At 44.1% G+C, this 22187-nt stretch overlaps 1 protein-coding gene and 1 long non-coding RNA gene across 7 annotated transcripts; both read left to right on the top strand.

Annotated features, from left to right (window-relative positions):
* Positions 1 to 13005: 13005 nt before the first annotated feature.
* LOC136508974 (uncharacterized) lies at positions 13006 to 17776 on the top strand. Of its 6 annotated transcripts, XR_010772166.1 has the most exons (7): positions 13006 to 13370; positions 13642 to 13802; positions 13896 to 14017; positions 14221 to 14281; positions 14381 to 14467; positions 14693 to 14782; positions 16656 to 17098. It is a non-coding gene; the product is annotated as an uncharacterized lncRNA (long non-coding RNA). The 6 variants fall into 6 exon arrangements; XR_010772165.1 differs by adding an exon at positions 17111 to 17776 and having other exon boundaries at positions 13642 to 14281; positions 16656 to 16879; XR_010772164.1 differs by having other exon boundaries at positions 13896 to 14281.
* A 1093-nt stretch (positions 17777 to 18869) lies between these two features.
* On the top strand, positions 18870 to 20015 carry LOC136506912 (3-ketoacyl-CoA synthase 19-like). Its single transcript, XM_066501798.1, has 2 exons — positions 18870 to 18964; positions 19043 to 20015. Exons 1-2 carry the CDS (start codon positions 18870 to 18872, stop codon positions 20013 to 20015), a joined length of 1068 nt encoding a protein of 355 aa, XP_066357895.1.
* The last annotated feature ends 2172 nt before the right edge of the window (positions 20016 to 22187 follow it).

Below are 22187 nucleotides of genomic sequence, written 5' to 3'. Positions count from 1 at the left end.
CCAGTCTCATCAATAAATTCACCAAGGTGATCCAAATCAACATCTGGAGGTATGTTTGCCTGATGCATTAATCCTAAATTCGAACCATATTCATTACCAACAACTAGCGGGGGGACTGATTGGTGTGATTGTTGTCTGAGTTGTGCAACTCCTTTCCCTACCTGCTTCTTTTTCTATGCCGCCTCAATTGACTTGGTGAGAGTATGGTCATAGTCCATTAACGTTGATTTGGATGGCTTACGAGATTCCCGCTGTTGTTGCTGGTAAGAAGCCACCTTTTTTCTTAGAATATATGGAGCTATGAAGAAGTACGGTTTTTCCAGGTTTCTCCTTGCTTCTTGATTCTTTTTAAGTTTGTCATAGAATCTGGACATATCTTTTTTATATGCATCAGTTACTTCTTCCTTCTCTTCAGATATTATTTTGGGAATAGCCCTTGGTTTCACGGTGGCTTTCTTTACCGGCGGAGACTGGTTCTTCGTTTGTGGGGCTGGCCTCTTGCTAGTACTTGTCTTTTTGGTAGGCGGGGGTGGGGGAAGCGTTGGAGACCTCCTTGGAGGTGGTGGCAGCGGCGTTGGAGACCTCCTTGGAGGAGGCGGCTGCGGTGTTGGAGACCTCCTTGGAGATGGTGTGGATGCAGCCTCGCCTTCCAACACATTGTCATCGTACAGAGCATTATGATGATCTGGCTATTGAACAATTGGATTTAGGTTGGGGGAGGATCTGCTACAAAAAAAGGAATGACATATTATTATGAGCAGATTGTTAATTATTTAAGCCAATATAAATTAATGATGTAGTGTTTTCATCCGCACCTATGGTGAGGTAGTTCAGGAGGAGGTGGAGGCGACATCCCGAGAATGATGATGTAGCGCTTGTGCCATAGAATGAATGTCTTCTCTGCTTCTCCTAGAGTCTTCTCGCCATCACCTCCAGAAATGTCAAGAGGCAAATCATTAAAGCCTTTTTCAGCTTTATCTACCGAGATGGTAGCATATCCTTCTTGGATTATATTCCCATGAATCCTTGGTGTCTTGGTTCGGTCGATAGGATTTACAAGACCGATAGCCACCTTGATTGTGGAATTCCCCTTCGGAATGTGTAGCTCACACGATGTACAAGGTTCAGTGACGTCATCCATAGGGAAACGCAGTCCTGTGTCCCCTTGATTTGGTATCTCTATGGAAGCGCAGCTGCTTTTCAACTGAACAGATTAGTTAATGTTGATTCCTGGCTCTGATGTCTGCTTGCTTGCACTCACTGCTATTTGCACTTGCCTTCTGATTTCCTCCTGCATTCTCGCTTCAAGGTTTTTTTCCTGCTCCTGTGCTTCACGCACCGCTTCTTCCAACCTCTGGAGCCGCTGTGCCTCTTCTTCCTTCTTTCTCTGATGGCTTCTGTAGGAAGGTCTGTCCTGAGGGAATCCATGCTCCCATGAGACACTTCCTTTGCCTCTAGTTCGGCCACCGTGTTCAATAGTCCTGATGGCATATGTTAGTTCATCCTTCTCTCTGTTGGGCCTGAACGCACCACTAGCAGTAGCTCTCTGAGTATAAAACAATCTTTCTGCTGCTTCTTGCAGTCTTGCGCCATAAACACACTTCCTTGTCTCCTGGTCCAGTGTTCCCCCATGAGCGAAAAACCAATTCTTTGCACGCTCTCCCCACTCGAGTGATTCTGGTGTGATACCCTTGGTAAGAAGGTCTGCTTCCATTTTGTTCCACTTCTTAATGGCAGTCGGGTAGCCACCTGATCCCAAGTTATGGTGGTATGTCTTCTATTGGGCATTACGTTGGTTCTTTATCACCCGACTCACACCCTCTTCTGACGTCTTGTATTGTACAAACTCATCCCAATAGGGCCTCTGCTTTGAGATCGGGCCTGGGACAGTAAAATCTGGTGCTATGTTCTTCTTGACATACGTCATGTATAGGTGTTTCTTCCAAGTCTGAAACTGGGTGGCCACCTTCTTCATTGCCCAATCCCTAACTCGCTCCTTCAATTCATCACCATCTATTATATCATCATAACCATCTGTTTGGAGCGTGAAATGTTCCAAGACATCATTCCAAATTAATGTCTTGTCACGATCGGAGACAAAATTGATATGAGGAGCATTGGTCTTCTTCTTCCATTCGTGGGTACTGATCGGGAGCCGGTCTCGTACAAGGTAACCACAATGGTGCACGAATTTCATTTTATTTGCCCCCCCCGGTTCGCCTGTATCCACATTGAACTCCGAGATGATGAAGCGGCCCTCCAATGGCTTTTTGGGACCTCGAACATTTTTACTCTTCGTTGTAGTTGTTGATGTCGATCCAGAGGGCTACAAAACATAAACATTATTTTTAATGTCATGAGCACACATAAGACATATGATAATATATATAGCTAATAATAAAAAATATATACTTGGCCAACATGTTGTTGCTCATTTTGTTCAAGAGCTAAGTACTGACTCCCGTCATCTGCATCCTCTTGCACGTTATTTTTAGCACCATCATCGCCGGCAACTTGAGTGCCAGTGTTGGTCAAATTCATCATCAACTCCTCCTCATCCATGTTTCTCGGGTCGGCCATCTAGCTTCAAAAAACAAAACCAATATATAGTACGTCAAATCTTTGCTTACATGCGTAAAATCTACGAACAATATGCATTATTAAATCTTGCCCCTCGGTCACGGACGCAATTCGCCACACTAGGGCGAACTATGTCGGTACTAGGGTGAATTAGGGCTATACATAAACGGCCGAGGGCAAATTGCGTCGGTGACTAGGGCGAACCATGTCGGTGACATCAACAACGCGGTTCGCCCTAGTCACCGATGCAATTCGCCCTAGTGTGATTGTTTAGCGTTAACGATAACGATAATATGAATGTTGATCGACTAGGCCGCGAGAGAGGGCGGTGTGACAAGAGTGGCGGTGCTCCACTCCGCCGTATATATGTTTGTACACATGGGTGAACAAGGGCGGCGGTGCTCCGCCGTATACATAGAAATGCATGGGCGAACAAGGGCGGCGGTGCTCCACGACGTATATATACATGCATATGAATACAAATGACGTATATATACATGTCGGCGCGGTGGCCGGTGTGCTGACGACGACAACGTGAGGCGGGCCGACATGCTGACGACGACGATGTGAGGCGGGCCGAGGCGGTGTCGATGCATGATGGTGTGATCCTATGTACCATGTGAACCATGTAGTCATTCATCATATATCTTAAACTAAACATAGTCACTTTATTAACTACAATATATCTTATGCCGACATGTAATATGAATGTTGATCGACTAGGCCACGAGAGAGGGCGGTGTGACGAGAGTGGTGGTGCTCCACTCCGTCGTATATATGTTTGTACACATGGGTGAACGAGGGCGGCGGTGCTCCGCCGTATACATAGAAACGCATGGGCGAACGAGGGCGGCGGTGCTCCGCGACGTATATATACATGCATATGAATACAAATGACGTATATATACGTGTTGGCGTGGTGGCAGGTGTGCTGACGACGATGACATGAGGCGGGCCGGTGTGCTAACGACGACGACGTGAGGCAGGCTGGGGCGATGTCGGTGCGTGATGTCGTGATGTTGCAAGTTTCAGATAACTAAGCTTCAGATAGCGTCTAGCTCCCATTCCGGCCAGCCGGTGCTCTGATCCGTTGTCTCCTCCCTGATGCCGTTGCCCCATGTGGAGAAGGAGCCAAGACGACGGCAGCAGCTGATGGCTCCTCCGCTATGGACGATAAGCAGCAAAAGACCCCAACCATGCACGGGCCCTCACTGACGCCATTTCACCATGCACGAGGTCATCGGCGGTGGAGGGCCGCACGAGGCGAGGCGCGGGCTCCGGTGTCATGGGGGCGGGCTAATGCGCAGGGGAAGACGAATCGGCGGTGGCGCGAGGAAGAAGAGAGAAAGGGCGGCGGTGTTCGACGAGGAAGAAGAGGAGGGGATCGATCTGCGCCAGGCACTGGTGGTTATATACCAGGGAGATTTACTCTCGGTGCCAGCCACCAGCCGAGAGTAAAGGTCCTTTACTCCCGGTGCGTATTACCAACCGGGAGTAAAGGTCCCTTTACTCCTGGTGCGTGTTACCAACCGGGAGTAAAGGTATACCTTTACTCCCGGTTGGTAACACGCACCGGGAGTAAAGGGTTTTTTTTTTGCGGGCCACGAAACTACAGCCCACCTTTACTCCCGAGTGGGCTGCAGTTTCATTTCCCGCCTGTTTTGAGCAATTTTTTTAATAGAAATATGGATTTTCTTGTTAAATACATAGTAAATTAAATAAAAGGCATAAAATTATTTTATTAAAAATATGGATTTTATTTTTCTTTATTGCACATAGGAAAAATCTATAACCTAACTTTTTTATTTTTTGTTATAATTATAAAACATAATGTAACTAATATTTATTATTTTGTTAATGCAAAAGTGTAGTGTTTAATTAAAATTATTAAAACTATTGGTTTTGGACAGGAAATTTGTTTTCACATCATTTTAACGTTAATATTTTAATTTTTCATCACTCAATATCCTAATTTAACTTTTCGAGAGAGAAATCCCACCAAATCAAACATTGATTTAATTTGAAACACGACATAATAAACATCTAAATTCACAATTATTACATAATATCTCAAACACACACTACATTAAATCACTATATCATCAAGTGAGCACAGCAGTGAACTTCTTCTTTATGTATGTCCCTTGGTTATGATCGCGTCGTAACCATGGAGTGTCCTCATCATTTACCAAGATGCTAGGGTCTTTGTTCACTTTGAAGGGCGGAATTCGGTCATACTTTTCATAATCTTCTGACATGTCCGACTTGTCCTCAATTCCCACGATGACTCTTTTCCCTGAAAGAACTATGTGTCGCTTTGGCTCTTTAGTTGAGTCATTATCGTTTTTCCCTCTTTTTGGTTTGGTAGACATATCATTGACATAGAACACCTGATTCACATCCTTGGCAAGGACAAATGGTTCGTCTTTGTACCCAATATTACTAAGGTCTACTGTTGTCATTCCATACTCGTTGTCTACTGTTACCCCGCCTCCGGTCACCTTGATCCATTGGCACTTGAACAATGGGATCTTCAAAGTAGGTGCATATTCTAGTTCTCATATTTCATCTATGCGGCCATAATATATCTGCTTATTCCCATTCGGGTCTGTGGCATCTATGTGGACACCACTGTTTTGGTTGGTACTCCTTTTATCTTGGGCTACTGTGTAGAATATGTTCCCATTTATCTCGTACCCTTTGTATGTTACGATATGCCATGATGGTTGCATAGCCAATAAATACAGTTGCTCATGGATGCACTCATCACCTTGACATTTTTTTTGCAACCAACCGCCGAAAGTTTCCATGTGCTTACGCGTAATCCAAGCTTCAGTCTTCCCTGGAAACTCGGATCGTAAGAGATCCTTGTGTGTCTCAATATACGGATCTACCAAAGAGGAGTTCTGTAGAACTGTGTAGTGCAATTTATTGAAATAATCATCCTCCGTACCAATATATGTTTTCCTCCCTAGTGTCCCCTTTCCACTTAGTCTCCCCTCATGTCTCGATTCAGGAACACCAATCGAGTCAAGGTCGGGAATAAAGTAAACACAAAACTCAATGACCTCTTCTGTTCCATAGCCCTTGGTGATGCTTCCTTCTGGGCGAGCACGGTTGTGAACATATTTCTTCAGGACTCCCATGAATCTCTCTAAGGGGAACATGTTGTATAGGAATACAGGACCGAGAATGAAAATCTCCTTGACTAGGTGAACTAGGAGGTGTGTCATGATATCAAAGAAGGAAGGAGGGAACACCAACTCAAAGCTGACGAGACATTGAACCACATCATTCTGTAGTTTAGCTAGATCAGTTGGATCAATTGCCTTCTGAGAAATTGCATTGAGGAATGCACATAGCTTCACGGTGGTTAGACGTACATTTGGAGGTAGAATTCCTCTTAATGCAACTGGAAGTAATTGCGTCATGAGAACGTGACAGTCATGGGACTTTAAGTTACAGAATTTCTTCTCTGGCACATTTATAATACCCTTTATATTCGAGGAGAATCCAGATGGTACCTTGATGTTGTTTAAGCATTCAAACATGATTTCCTTCTCCTCTTTGCTTAGAGTGTAGCTGGCAGGACGTAAGTAATGGCGTCCATCATCTGTCTTCTCTGGATGCAGGTTGTCTCTTTCTCTCAAACAACGCAGGTCCTATCGTGCTTCAAATGTGTCCTTAGGCTTTCCATACACACCCATGAGCCTAGCAGGTTCACATAAAGATTCTTCGTCAGGTGCATCACGTTGATCGAGCTGCGGACCTCTAGGACTTGCCAATAGGGTAGGTCCCAAAATATGGACTTCTTCTTCCACATGGGTGCGTGACCGTTAGCGTCGTTCGGAACAGGTTGGCTGCCATGTTCTTTTCCAAAGACGACTTTCACATCATTGACCATATCGAGTACATCCTCACTGGTTTGGTTGCGAGGCTTGGTCAGGTGGTCTGCCTTCCCTTTAAAATGCTTGCCTTTCTTTCTTACGGGGTGATTTGTAGGAAGAAATCGACGATGGCCAAGGTACACGACCTTTCGACATTTTTTCAAGAATACACCTCTAATATCACCGAAGCAGTGTGTGCATGCATTATATCCCTTGTTTGACTGTCCTGAAAGATTACTTAGAGCAGGCCAATCATTGATTGTTACGAACAACAATGCTCGCAGATCAAAGTGTTCCTGTTTGTACTCATCCCACACACGTACACCTTCTTTATTCCACAAAATGAGAAGTTCGTCAATAAGTGGTCTCAGGTACACATCGATGTCATTGCCAGGTTGCTTCGGGCCTTGGATGAGCACAGGCATCATAATGAACTTCCGCTTCATGCATAACCAAGGAGGAAGATTGTAGATACTTAGAGTAACAGGCCAAGTGCTATGACTACTGTTCTGCCCTCCAAAAGGATTGATACCATCTGTACTTAAAGCAAACCTTAAGTTTCTTGCGTCATTTGCAAACTCCAGGAATTCTCTGTCGATTGCTCTCCACTGGGACCCATCAGCAGGGTGTCTCAACATATTGTCTACCTTACGGTCTTCTTTGTGCCATCACAACAATTTTGCATGTTCTTTGTTTCTGAATAGATGTTTCAAGCGTGGTATTATAGGAGCATACCACATAACTTTGGCAGGGATTTTCTTCCGCGGACGTTCGCCCTCAACATCACCAGGGTCATCTCGCCTGATCTTATACTGCGATGCATGGCATACCGGGCATGCATCCAATTTCTCGTACTCTTTGCCATGGTACAGGATGCAGTCATTAGGACATACATGTATCTTCTCGATTCTAGCCCCATAGGATAGACAACTTGTTTTGCTTCGTAGGTAGTGGCGGGCAATTCATTGTCCTTCGGAAGCATCTTCTTTTGGATTTTTAGTAACTCTCCAAATCCCTTGTCAGATACACCATTCTTTGCCTTCCATTACAACAATTCTAGTGTGATTCCTAACTTTTTCTGCCCTGCATCACAAGTTGGGTACAACAATTTCTTGTGATCTTCTAGCATCCGCTCGAACTTGATCTTCTCCTTTTCACTTTTACATTCTCTTTGTGCGTCACGAATAACCTGACAAAGATCATCAGCAGGCTCATCTTCTGTGGCTACCTCTTCTTCAGCTTCTCCCATTGCAGTATCATTGAAGCACGCACCATCGGGAATAATATTATTGTCGTCCCATTGTTCTTCTTCACCTTCTTCCATTACAACGCCGGTTTCTCCGTGCTTCGTCCAACAAATATAGTTTGGCATGAAACCCGACTTGAACAAGTGTGAATGAAGAGTCCTTGAGCAAGGATATTCCACCGTATTCTTACATATGGCACATGGGCAGCACATGAAACCGTCGCGTTTGTTTGCCTCGGCCGCACGTAACAAAGAATGCACGCCGTCAATGAACTCTTGGGAGCGGCGATCAGCATTGTACATCCAATGCCGGCTCATCTGCATTACATGACATAAATACCATATTAAAACCTAGATCATAATTAATTATTTATACAACATGTGTGCCACCACAAAAGGTATAAATTTATGAAAGCATCGCTACAATGTAGACAATCCCAACTACCACTAAAAGAACTAAAGCTAAAATACATTTTAGGAGCACAAGGATTTTGCGACCAATCTCAACTAAAACAGACAGATCCCCCGATTGTGCAACATCTTTGGGCTTCTTCGGCTGGATCACTGCCTCATTAGCCGCCGTATCTGCTTGTTGTGCAAGATATTTTTGCACGAGTTCAACATACTCTTCCTCCCAGTAGAAGCCTGAACATCGTCCACTGCCATCCCACTAAAATTAAAACAAAAAATTAGAACTTTAATCACAACCATCATGAAAATAGGTATAAACTAACCATAATCATTAAATACGATAAAATAACTCACATTACGATCCGTACACTTGTAGAAGATGCGATCCTTGTTGGGACCCTCCTTCTTCACTCGGTACTCCATCATAATATTTGTCTCATCACGACACTTGCCGCATGGAATAAGAGGGAGGCCCGGCCTAAGTCACTTTAGAAACCCATGAGAGGCCGAGGACCCGGAAGCAGTTGCCATCTACTCTCTATACTCATTTTTTAATACACTATAAATTTCTCATTTTATAAACAAATAAAATTAAGAAACTATAAAATTATCTATATCTCTAAACAATGATATTTTTAATGGTCATTGTGTTCTCGTCTTTTACTACGGCAGGTAAGTAATTCACATGATATTTCCGCAAATTAATAGAAGAATGGGAGTGTACACACATAACAATCGATTATCGTTTATATTTATATATATACTACGTTTGGGTACGGTGATTGATAGACTACTACGACGATATCGGGATGTGTGAATAAATAACCATCCGTACTAGTTGACCTTGCTTACATGATCATCTTGGCGAGCATTTCTCCACCGGACGGCACCGTACTTGGCCACGGAAGAGCTCCGATTCTACGAGGAAGGGAACACGGTCTTCCATGACCGTTGCCGCTCTCCCTCGTAGAATCAAAGCTCCTCCTTGACATCCATTACCGCTCGGCAGAGAACATGCTCGCCGAAATGAACACGGTCCGCTAGTTCAACTAGCTACTTTAACCTTCCTTCATGTAAATATGCAAGCTTGAAGTGATTTTGAGCTCAAATTACTTACAAATGAAAAAAAACCACAATAAAGAACCATATATATATAGTGAACAAAATGGGATAAGACAATGATGAAACATGAGAGTATGAAGTTGGTAACCTTTAGAACCGAAGAATCGACGGAGGAATCGAAGAAATCAATGGAGGAATCGAAGAAATCGATGGAGGAATCGAAGAATGGATGGAGAAAGAGCAAGAACACTGCTTAAATTTGAACTTAAGCTCTCGGGCGAGCTCGGGGAGGAAGAAGACGGCCAGCAGGATTTATAGCTCAAAAACATGTTTTAATAAATAACCATCCATACTAGTTGACCTTGCTTACGTGATCATCTCGGCGAGCATTTCTCCACCGGACGGCACCGTACTTGGTCAAGGAAGAGCTCCGATTCTACGAGAAAGGGAACACGGTCTTCCACGACTGTTGTCGCTCTCCCTCGTAGAATCAAAGCTCCTCCTTGATGTCCGTTACCGCTCGGCAGAGAACATGCTCGCCGAGCTGAACACGGTCCGCAAGTTCAACTAGTATGGATTTTCTATAATTTTCTAACTATTTTCTAAGTTTTTCATTTCATAAAAAGTTAAAATAAAATGTTTAGTCGCGAAGTCCATAGAAATGACCATATTTTGACCTAGCAACGCATTGTCAATTGTCATTGCGTTGCATTGCACCCCGGACCGGACTCCAGACAATAAAATACTATGGTCGATCGATGCCGTTCTTTGTCGTACAGTCGCATGGCGACGGCCAACGGACCCGTTCAACCACCAAATCTGTCAGGCCCAGCTGTTCGGGCGTATCGTCAAAAGAGAACGGATTTGCTTTCTATTGCACGGCCTTGCATTGCATCTGTCATACCAGTCGGAGGCACTAGTCCCTATACTCATTTTTTAATACACTATAAATTTCTCATTTTATAAACAAATAAAATTAAAAAACTCTAAAATTCTCTATATCTCTAAACAATGAAGTGTGCTATGCATGCTACAAATGAACGGTGAATACTAGTTTTTAATAGCTACTTTAACCTTCCTTCATGTAAATATGCAAGCTTGAAGTGATTTTGAGCTCAAATTGCTTACAAATGAAAAAAACCACAATAAAGAACCATATATATAGTGAACAAAATGAGATAAGACAATGGTGAAAAATGAGAGTATGAGATTGGTAACCTTTATAACTGAAGAATCGACGGAGGAATCGAAGAAATCGACGGAGGAATCGAAGAATGGATGGAGGAACAATGGAGGGAGGAAGCAAGAACACTAGTGCAGTGAGCTTCAAAATGTGCTGAGCTCGGGCTCGGGGAGGAAGAAGGAGACGGCCGATATATAAAGGGGGACCTTTAGTCCCGGTTGGTGGCTCCAACCGAGACTAAAGGTCCCTCCCAACGGCTCCTGCGCCAGACAGAGGTGGCAGAGACCTTTAGTCCCGGTTGGAGCCACCAACCGGGAGTAAAAGTCTACCTTTAGTCCCGGTTGGTGGATCCAACCGGGACTAAAGGTCCCTGCCACCTCTGTCTGGCGCAGTAGCCGTTGGGAGGGACCTTTAGTCCCGGTTGGAGCCACCAACCGGGACTAAAGGTATCTCTAGTCCCGGGCGCAAAAAATGCCGGGACTAGAGCCTATTTTGGCCGAGGATCAAAGGTCTGTTCTCTACTAGTGAAACTAACGGAAGGGCCCCCGAAAGGAAATTCGTTTTAGGGCCAAATAAGCAAGTTCGAGAAAAAGGGCCAAGAAACTAAGCAACACTTTTTTTAGGGCTAAGAAAATAATTTTCTCTATTAATTTCCTTGATAATAATATCACCTTATATATTCATGCTCTAATTGCTTATGCAGATCATGCAACAACGACGCTGTGAAAGAGGGGGTGTTGACATAGGTACGAGGTTCATGTGAGCCGATCGACAGCCACCAAATTGATTTCTTTTTCTTGCATGGCAACCTTTCCATTTACATGCATGAACAGTCTCATTTCACTAACACAAAAATAGATAGCGACGGATGTAAGGTCGTTGGAGTAAGGGAAGAGCTCATCTTCCTTCTTCTTTCTCTCCTTATTTTCCTAGTACTCCCTACCTCAAACTGGAAGTCATATTTTTGTGTGTTTTATCCACGCGAACAAGATTGATGCTATTTCAAAAATTAAAATAAAAACTATTATGTTATGAGGCTTTGACGAGGATTACATGCTAGCTTCGTTTATGAAATATCTTTGGAGCCTCAAATGAAGCGCTGCATTTTCCTTCTTTCTTAATTATGCCATTTCTTTGGAGTCTCAAATGTCATGTTGCATTCTTTATTTCTGCAGATATCTCATGTAGAAAAAAAATGTTTGCAGGGAGCTAACATAATCATAACCAGTCCTCTAGAACACATGTAACAACATCATGGTTTTTAGAAACATTTAAAATTAATTAAAGGTTTGAACTTTTAGTTTATGGATTTATTTTTCACAAATTATAAGTTCAAGCTAACGAGAACGAACATTTGGACAGTGACCCATGTCAGCATGTCCGAACAATTTCCAAAGTAGTGTAAACTAGCTGGGCTAGTTTTGCAGCTGACAGATAACCCACCAATCCAATAACACGCATGCTAGATACGCATAAGGAAAAAACCATTTTATCTCTCCAAACTATCATCGTGGTTTAATTTCCTTCTAGAGCTCTGAAAGTAAACACCTTACCTCTCAACTCGCAAATTTATTTCAATTATTTCCCTAGCCTATTTAGGAATGGTTTTCAATGCGGTTTCATTATTTCATTTCAAAAATCCATTAAACTATAAAAATATCTCCAAACTTCTAAAAACTTCAAAAAAAATCGAGTTGGGACACGACAAACCCAAATAAAACATTTATAGCTTGTGAAAAAAATCTATATTTGCTTCCAAAAAATAGATTATGTCCAGAAAAATGGAAAACAAATATCTTAAAAAAACAAAAAAAAAAGTCCCCAAACCATTCTAACCGATGTCTAAATGTGTTCTAAAAACTTTGTACAACAAAAAATATGAGATGCAATAGGCATGAATTCAACATACATTAATGGTGAATGCACTCATGCTAGATCCATCTCGTGTTTTTATTTTCCATTTTTTTTGAAAATGTATTTGGTATCAATTGAACTTTTTTGAAAAATTCTAGATATTTTGGATACTTTCCCATTTTTCTAGAGTGAAATCTAATTTTTTAAAGCGTTTAGAGATACTTTCATGAGCTATAAATATTTTATTTGGGTTTATGTATCCTCTCCTCGTGTTTTGGACTCATAGTGACCACAGGCTCCTCTGAGTTGACGGGAACGTCGCCTGCTACCTACCACTAAAAGTACAGCACCGTTAAATCCTAGAATATTCGCTCTTACGGAAAGTTGAACCCAGAACCGAGCAGCTACTGAGAATCTTGTAACCAGTAGCTACAGGCCCCTTTGCATTATGCATAGGATTAGGATTAGTATAAATTAGGATTATCTCTATCCCTAGTAATACACCGGTTGTAAACTTTCCTACGGCTACTGCAACAACTGTCCCGCACACTCCTGAACTCTTGTAAATTAAAAATGTACCGCAAAACATGCACCGGTAAACCTTTAAAACGGAAAGTCGAGATCCACTCTAATCTCGCGTTTCTCTTACTCACTCAGAATCCAACGGCCCACGGTGTTTGGATCAGTCGGCTCATCACTCACGCTCACCCCGTCCCGCGACTCCCCCACATCAACCCGGGTTCGATCCCGTCGTCCTCCTCCTTTTCACCGGTTGTTTTCATTTTCAAAAAAATTCCTCAGGCACAGGTCCGGACCTCCGCCGCCTCGTGCTGCTGCTCGCCGTTGTCGCCGCAGCCCGCCCGGCCGCAGTTCTCGGCGCGCACGGGCCGGCTACGGCGCCCGGCCGCGGGGCTAGGGTTCCGTGGGGCGGCGGCGTTGGCGCCGGAAGCGGGCTCGGCACGCTGCGAGTGTTGGCGCGAGGGTGGGATTGGATGGGGATAGCGGGGAAGGGCGCGCCTCCAGGGAACACCAGGGCGCTTGAACCCAATCCGTGCCCTAGCCGGGCCAGCCGCGAGGAAGGAGGCGGCCAGCCGCCTCGCCCGCCACGTCGGTCGACCTTCTCACGGCGTGCTGCTCCAAATTCCTGGTGAGTGTCGGAATTTCTGCTCTCGCGGCCACCTTTGCAGATTCTTTGTGCGTTTCTGATTTCGATGTGGATTTGGGGACAGTGATCGCTCTAAAGCTGTGGCACGTTGAAAAAATTGGGTTGAGGGAAGAACGGACCTGAGATTCGGTTCTTGCTGTCACGGTAGATTTCGCTTCTGCGGAGTTGTTAGGAATTTTTCAGTTACCAGTCTCTCTGTTTCCTTCCCCTGTTTCGTGATCCCGCATGTTCTTCCACTGTTCTGTTTTCTAAGGTCGCCATGGAATTTAACATGCCTGGAAAAGTGTAGACTGAAGCCATGTCTCCAATCGCGACAATGCACATGCTCATCGTCACTGGGAGCGCAAATGTTCAGGTCCGTCTGTGTGACATTGCTTCTGGAGCCTTTATGTTGTCCGGTCAGCTTCGATCGTGGTTAGTTTCTTTGAGCTAATGCAGTGATAAAAATATGATTGTTTTTCTTGTATGGCACCTTCTTATCTCCGCATGAGTGGATTTTCATGAAAGGTGGCTGTGACATGGAAATACGTTTCTGGGACATCAGATGAACTGGATGCTTTCGTGATCTTGATCAATCACGGTCTCAACTTCCAAAGAGGCCTCATCTTCTTATAAGTGTTGTAGAGAATGTATGTTTACTCTCCCTATTATTATCATTTGTTTTTATATTTGTAATTATATTTCTCAAGAGTATTTGGTCAAAGAAAGCTACTGTACAGCTGCTTACAGCCTGTTTTGCCTCCATCATCTGTGTTTGTAGTATTCCACCTGTTTTGTATGAACTCGATTTTCCCTGTATTTGTTGTATTTCTGTTTCTCTACCCCTCTATAGCTAGGTTGGAACAGTACAAAAACTACAAAACTTCCCTGAATCTGGAGAGCTCATGGATAAGGTGTCTTCGCTAACATCCATGCTTATCTATCAAAGCTTATTTTTATTATTTCAGTTGTTCAAGCCTAATTATTTGAAATTGAAAAAACAATTTTTTTAGTTGTGCAAGCAAGTAGAGCCGAGCAGCAAGTGTTATGAGTTTCAGCACAACAATAGATCGGTGAAGCCATCGATTCTCCATTTTCAGGTGGTTTATGACTTTCAATAGATGAATTGTTAAGATAGAGTCTTCAAGTAATTAATCTAACAATTTTTTTGGCTTTTCCAGTCATCGTAACTATAACAAGGTAGACTTTTAATTAATGATGAGTTTACTGCTCTGCATACAAGATCTGCAGTCATACTTCAATTACTGTCAGCACATTTGCCATTTGATCATTCTTTCATGTAATCCGTGACCTCTATTTTTCAGCTCAGGTCAAAGAAAAGGTTAGTGCCCAAGATCGGTGGAAAATGATAGTTGGAGAGCCTCGTCAAACATGACGCATCAGTTGGAATTTCGGTATGCTTAATTAATATAAATTTTACTTTCCGCTCCTTTATGAATAAATTTTTAAGGATAAATAAATTGTGCTACTCTTGGTTGCAAAGTCCAAAACGTGATCACGGCTCTGTCACGTGGAAAAAACAAAAGGTCTAAGACCTACGAGGATGGTGAGTTTCAGGGTTGGTTCGATAGCAAATCAGTTTCCTTTTTTATCTACCAGGATGCTTATAAGATCAGTATACCATGGTACCATTTTTGACAACCTAATTTGTTTTTAGATTATATTGTTTTTTTACCTTTGTTCTTCCGCATAGATCTTGTTCGCTGATGATGTAGTGTCAGTGGACGAAAGCTAGGCGGGAGTAAATAGGAAACTAAAGTTATGGCGGCAGACCCTTAAAGTCTAAAGGTTTTAGATTGAGCAGAACTAAAACCGAATACATGAGATGCGACTTTGACGGAGTTGTACAGCAGGAGGGAGATGTGAGTTTGGAAGGTCAAGCAGTGCCTAAGAAGGATACCTTTCGGTATCTGGGATCGATGCTACAGAGGGATAGAGATATTGATGCGGACGTTAGCCATAGAATCAAAGCAGGATGGATCAAGTGGTGACAAGCTTCTGGCATTCTCTGTGACAAGAGGGTACCGCAAAAGCTAAAAGGTAAGCTCTATAGAACGACGATTAGACCGGCTATATTGTATGGAATAGAATATTGGCCTACAAAGATTCGACATGTTCAACAACTGAGTGTTGCAGAAATGCATATGTTGCGATGGATTTGCGGTCATACAAGAATGGACCGAGTTCGGAACGATGATATACTTGATCGCCTAGAGGTAGCATCAATTGAAAAAAAGCTTGTCCAACATCGGTTGAGGTGGTTTGGCCATGTCCAAAGAAGACCTTTAGAGGCACCAGTGCATTGTGGAGTCCTAAGCCAAGCTAATAATATGAGGAGAGATAAAGGAAGACCGAAATTGACCTGAGGTGAGACAATAAAAAGATATTTAAAAGCTTGGCATATACCTATAGATCTATGTTTAAATATGAGTACTTAGAAAGCGGCTATTGAAGTGCTTGAATCGTGACTTGGGGCTCTTGGTGGGTTTCAACTCTAGCCTACCCCAACTTGCTTAGGACTGAAAGGCTATGTTGTTGTTGTTGTTCCGCGTAGATCTTGATCGATTTGGCCTTGCTTGGAACATGCTTAATATCACTGGTACCTTTCGAAGGTATGCTTTATCAAATGGAACTCCTGTCACTCCACATTTAGGGAGGTCAGTATGCTTTATAATATTCATCTTTGTCTCCAGAGGCAATGTGCATGTGCGGAGCAAATATAAAAACACATGATCAAAGAATTAGGAATTTTGATATGCTTTTACTGTTAATCCAAGCAATAAATATCAATTGTGCTCTCTGGTTTACATATAGAGTTTGACCTGTCGACAGTGCCTGTGTAATGTCTGGCTTGCTAAGAGTAGCTTTCCACCTCCTGTTAAATACAAGCACATGTATTGCTTCCCCTAAATAGCTCTGACTATAGGCATTTAATATTTGGTTGGTTGGCCCTGCCGGCACCGCTATATTTTGCTAAATTGTATGCACTTCAATGCTTCACTATTGTTGCTATGAAAATGGAATATGACGTTATTCTAATTATTGGATTATGTGTGGAGCTCTGTGGTTTTTAATATGAAGGCGGCTAACCAGAACTTTTCAGCTCTATGTTTCTTTTTCAGTTTTTACATGCCATCAGTTTGGGTTATGCTACTATTACACTTTTGAAGCTTCTTGTAATTTGCCATTTTACTAAATATAGCTCATTGATGTCATTTTGTGGTTTTGAACATTTTGCTCATCGATATCTTCTTTGGTTCTCATTAGTGATGATTGGGCTGAATGGACATGCCAAGAGGGAGTAGAATTTCTTCATGCACTGCAGCAAGTAAGAAAAGTAAGAGGCATATATTCCGAACCTTGGAGCGGAGAAGTAGCTATGTCTTGCTCCATCATCCAAGAAGCAGCGCTGCCCTTCTCTATCCAACATGCAGCAAATTGAGCTGACCCTCTGTAGCCTACTGTATGAAGAGCCGCCACCCCTTTACAAGGTAAAATCACTAATCGGTCTGTCCTTTGTGATGTTCTTGCTTGTGTGATGATGATCTGTTTTGTTTGGTCGTCTAGCGACTGATTCTGTTAAACCGCCTATCGAAAGATCATACTTGTCAATTTGATTTTTGATTTTTTAAATTCCCTGTGCATCATTCAAAGTGAAAACCTGTAAACTATGTATCAAGATTGTTTTCTAAATCATACTTTTTGGTCATTTCCTTTGGAAGGCTACAAGCAACAATACACAGGTTGTTATTAGACCCTCAAGAGAATTTGAAGGTAAGTACAAACTACAAAGAGACCAGCCCCAGCAAAACTGCAAAATGTATCTATGAATATACACTACACTTATATCTTTGAATATATAGATATAGAAGTAATGTTATTGGATAACTAACAATAAAATAAAAAAAGGGCGTACCCAGTGTAGAGAGCTCCCGCTCTTTACGGGGTCTGGGGAAGGGTGTTAGTGGCGAGCCTTACCCTCGCCTGTGTAATACGAGGAGACCGCGACTCGAACCTGGGACCTTTTGGTCACAGACGGTAAAATTCTACCGCTTGCACCAGGCCCACCCTTCCACCGAGCAATAAAATAGTATGTTCAAAATGTATATAAGTGCTGGTTCTTACAAGTTCCATTTGTTTCAGTTCTGCGATCCATTTGTGAGTAAATATTAGTTTGCTACCACATGGTCATATACAATTGCGTGAGACTAAAACTATAGAAAAATATGGTTATTTGATTGTTTTCATGTGCATCTTTGATATAAAACCGTGGCGTTAGCACGACACTATACTAGTGGATTATAATAATCATAGTGTTTTGGCCCTAGATTTCTATCTTCGCCCTGTTCGCTTGACTTATAAGCCGTACTTTTTCAGTCAACGAACAATATTTTTCTCTCACAACAAATCAGCCAACAGTACTTTCAACTATGGCTTATCAGCCAAGCGGACATGTCACTTGTGCTTTTATAGTTTTGCAAGTTGAACAATCGATTGGGGGTAAGTTGGAGCATAGTCTCCTATAACTTGCTCTCAACTTGATTATCAGATTATGGTAATTAAGATTTTTGATTATAAAATCCATCCTATAATTAATTCTGTTTAGACCAAAATTTGATTATATAATTTAATTATTTATAATCGTAGGTTTATACAGGGCCTCTAGCTTTCGCTCTTTGCTTCCCTGTTTCGGTCGGGCTTGGGCCTGAGCTGTTAGTTGTCGGGTTTGATCGTGTTGGATGTTTAGTTTTTGCTGGTAGTAAGTGGTGTCAGTAAATGTTCGTAGTTGGTAGAGTCGTTTAGCTTTCTGTAGGAGTTCAGTTTGCTAGATGTCAGGAGCTTTTCCTTTGTATACAAACTGGTAAACCCATATATGGATTTACAACCTGTTCGTTTGGTCGTAAACGATCGTGGATTATTTACTGCTGGCTGGTTTGGTGTGAGAGAAAAATATTGTTCCAGCTTATAATCCACGATCGTATACGAGCAAACGAACAGGCCGTTAACGATGTAATCTTTCTAATTAGATCGGACTAAGCCTTTGATAAAAAAAGTAGGGCCTATATATCCTGGCTGGAAATCCCAATATTTTTTTTTGAGATATATGCATCGTAGGCCCTTGAACTTGTCTCAGGGTGCCACTTAGGTCCATAAACTCTCAAATCGTACTTCTGGCCTCCTAATGTTGTTTAAGTATGTCATTTAGGCCCATAACTTATCGGATCAAGGTTTTGGCCGACGTGGCATGGACAGAGCGCACGTGAGCCGCGCGTGATCATGGTTTGGGGCATGTAAATAAGCAGAGGGGCCCCAATTCTTTTCATATTCTCCATTTCCCCTCCTCTTACTAGAGCTGTCGGCATACTTAAACACAGTGCGGCGCGGTACACGGACGGCGCCAGGCGCGTGATCACCGTGCCAGAGTCGATGAGCACGTTGGTGGCGCCGAGCTATCCCTGGTCTCCCAGACCGTGTCCCGGTATGGCGGCGTCCCGGTACGATGGCTCGAGGGCAGCGGCGCGGGCGAGCTCCTGCGGCGGCGCGAACCAGCGGAGGCGCGCGGGGAGACCTCCAGCGTAGGCAAGCTCATGCAGCGCTGCGAGCGCGGCGGCGTAGGCGAGCTCCAGCGGCCGCGCGGGCTAGCGTGCTAACAGAGCCTGCGGAGCTGCTGCTACTGATGCGGCGCAGCAGCTTTCGGCACGCCACGACGTCAGCACGTTCCACCCGGCATCGTCGCTCGCGTCCCGGATCGTGCGCGCACACGGCATGCGCGACGATGTCGCGGCCTACAACCTCTCCGGGATGGGATCCGCCGCCGTGCTCATCGACGTGGACCTCGCCCGGAGCACCATGCATGCGCGGTCCCGGTCCCAGTCCCCGCGGCGCCCGACGCTGACGCTCGTCGTCTCTGCGGAGTGCATCACGCCCAACTGCTACGCGGGCGTCGACAGGTCGATGATGCTGGGCCACTGCCTCTTCCGCTGCGGCGGCTCGGCCGTGCTGCTCACCATCGACCCGGCGCTCCGTGGGCGCGCCAAGATGGAGCTTCGCGTCGTGGAGAGCACCACCATCGCCGCCGCCGACGATGCGCACTCGGCCATCGTGCAGCACGAGGACGACGACGGCCTCGTCGGCATCAGCCTCAGCAAGTTGCTCCCCAAGGTCGCCGTCCAAGCCTTCGCCGCCAACATGACGCGCCTCGCGCCGCGCATCCTCCCCGTTAGGGAGCTTGCCCTGTTCGCAGCCGTCGTGGCGTGCCGAAAGCTGCTGCGCCGGCTCCCACAGTCACGACGCCCCGTGGGCTACACCCGCATGATTGCCGACCCGACGCAGCCGCCCTTCTACTTCCTCAACATCACCGGCGCGCCCGTCGGCGGCACCATCCTCGCGGCGCAGGGGCTCACCCACGCCGCTGCCCTCGAGCCATCGTACCAGGACGCGGTCTGGGAGACCAGGGACAGCTCGGTGCGGCCGAAGCCCATGAGCCCCGCCGTGCCGCCGAACAGGCCGCGGTTGCTGAGCCCGCGCCCGAACACGAACCCATCTAGGCTGGTGCCACCGAGTGCGCCCGTATCCGTGACGAGCACGTCGCGGCTGAAGGACCCGTCGCCGTATGCCAGCGCATAGTAGCACCTCTCGTTGCCTCCCCCGCCGTCGGTGGTACTGCAGGATCCCAGCGTGCCAGTGGCCGCCTTAAGGGAGGCCGCGCACGCGGAGGCGTTGCACCGGACCGCGGCGTAGGTGGCGGAGCCCGTGGGGTCAAAGAGCGGGTCGCGCTGCGCGTAGCACGCGGAGTAGGCTTGCACTGCACCCAGGTGAGGTCGCTTCCCGTGTCCACGATGACGGTGAGGGTCGCGGCAGGGGAGCCGAAGCCATAGCTGCCGCTGCTGAGCGCGATGGTGGTGACGTAGTTGAGCGTCTGGAACCGGATGCCGGAGGTCAGCGGGACCTCTGCCGAGCCGGACCACGTGGCTGCTGCCGCTGCCCTGTCGTTGTCGTCGCGGAGCTGGAATGAGTTGGCACGCGATTCGTCGGCTGCGAGGAGACGGCGGAGGTAGCGGTCGCAGGGGGCCTCTCTGCTTATTTGCACGCCTCAGACCAGGCTCACGCGCGGTTCACGTGCGTTCTGTCCACGCCACGTCGGTCAAAACCTTGATCCGATGAGTTATGGACCTAAGTGGCATACTTAAACAACATTAGAGTGCTAAAAGTACGATTTGAGAGTTTGTGGACCTAAGTGACTCTCCGGGACAAATTCAAAGGCCTACCATGCATATACCTCTTTTTTTTTTATTGAGACCACAAGCTGAGCTCACGAGCACATTGAGCTCACCACGGTGAGGCCTATATTGTTGCAGTACTAACAAGTGCTCTGCACGCATTGGACTGTTACAAAGGCTCGAAGGACCTGGGCCGGGAGCACGACTGTGGTCGTCCGCTGGGCCTCAAGCCCGTTGGATGCGCACATGGGCTTACAGTTGTTGGGCCCGAGGACAATATTATGTCCAAAACTGCAAACCGCTAGTGCCCGCTGTTCCGCCGAGTGGAAAGGGAAAGGAAAAAATCCACATTACCTCCTTAATTTTTTGTCAAAGTCTATTTTTTCTTCTTGAACTCTAAAACCGAGTAAACCACCTCCCTGAACTTTTAAAACCGTTCGTTTTACCTCCCTGATCGGTTATAAGCGGTTTTCAAAGGCGGATTTGTCTTTTTCCTTTTTATTTATTTTGGCTGAGTCTTTGAAAAATCATAGTAAATCACAGAAAAATCATAAAATAAAAAATCCAATTTTGTTGGACTCCACATGAGTAGATCTACACAGTGAATATATAATATGGTATGCTTTAGTATAAATTTTTTGTTGTAACTTTAGGTCTATACTTTTCTATAATTAATTCATAACTGCAGTTTCTATGGTCCAATTGTGGTGAAATTTTTATGGTGGACTAACTATTGTATACTTAAACTATAGTAAAAATTTCATACTCATTGAATCATGTATAATTTATTTATAGATTCATTTATGTGTATGCTTATGAAAAAAGTATTTATAAATCTATAACTAAGTTATACGTGATCTAATAACTATGAATTTTTTTATTATAGTTCAAGTATACAATAATTAGCCCACTATAAAAATTTCACCATAATTAAACCATAGAAATTGCAGCTATGAATTAATTACAGAAAAACATATATCTAAAGCTACGTCAGAAAATTTGTACTAAAGCATACTATATTATATATTTACTGTGTAGATCTACTCACGTGGAGTCCAACAAAACTAGATTTTTTTCATTTTATAATTTTTCTATGATTTACTATGATTTTCAAAGATTTAGCCGAAATAAATAAAAAGGAAAAAGACAAAACCGTCTTTGAAAACTGCTTATAACTGGCCAGGGAGGTAAAACGAACGGTTTTAAAAGTTCAGGTAGGCGGTTTACCCGTTTTTAGAGTTCAGAGAGGAAAAGTAGACTTTTGTAAAAGTTAAGGGAGGTAATGTAGACTTTTTTCAAAGGGAAATCGACAATCAACTTGGCCTGCCAATAGCCTTCAGAGTCGAGATCGACTGTGAAACCATTTTTATATTATTTTATTTATTTTTACATAATAGCTGGAACAAATCTTATTACATAAATGCACTTGAATCACCAACTGATAGCGAGATTAAGTGTCAACATTTCGAAATGTAATTTAAGTGTCAACATTTCGAAATGTGATTTAAGTCTCACCATTTCGAAAAGAGTATATTTTGGCAATTATTTTATTTAAATGAAATATAAATACAAAAAATCA

Source organism: Miscanthus floridulus, chromosome 15 (genome assembly GCF_019320115.1).
Source record: "Miscanthus floridulus cultivar M001 chromosome 15, ASM1932011v1, whole genome shotgun sequence".
NCBI lineage: Eukaryota > Viridiplantae > Streptophyta > Magnoliopsida > Poales > Poaceae > Miscanthus > Miscanthus floridulus.
This window is presented reverse-complemented; position numbering and strand designations above follow the sequence as displayed.

Excerpts from the sequence above, each read along its gene's own strand:
- LOC136506912 (XM_066501798.1), top strand. The coding sequence starts at position 18,870 with ATGGCGGCGTCCCGGTACGATGGCTCGAGGGCAGCGGCGCGGGCGAGC. Across the intron at positions 18,965-19,042 it reads CGCGCGGGGAGACCTCCAGC|AGCCTGCGGAGCTGCTGCTA; the intron begins GTAGGCAAGCTC and ends GCGTGCTAACAG.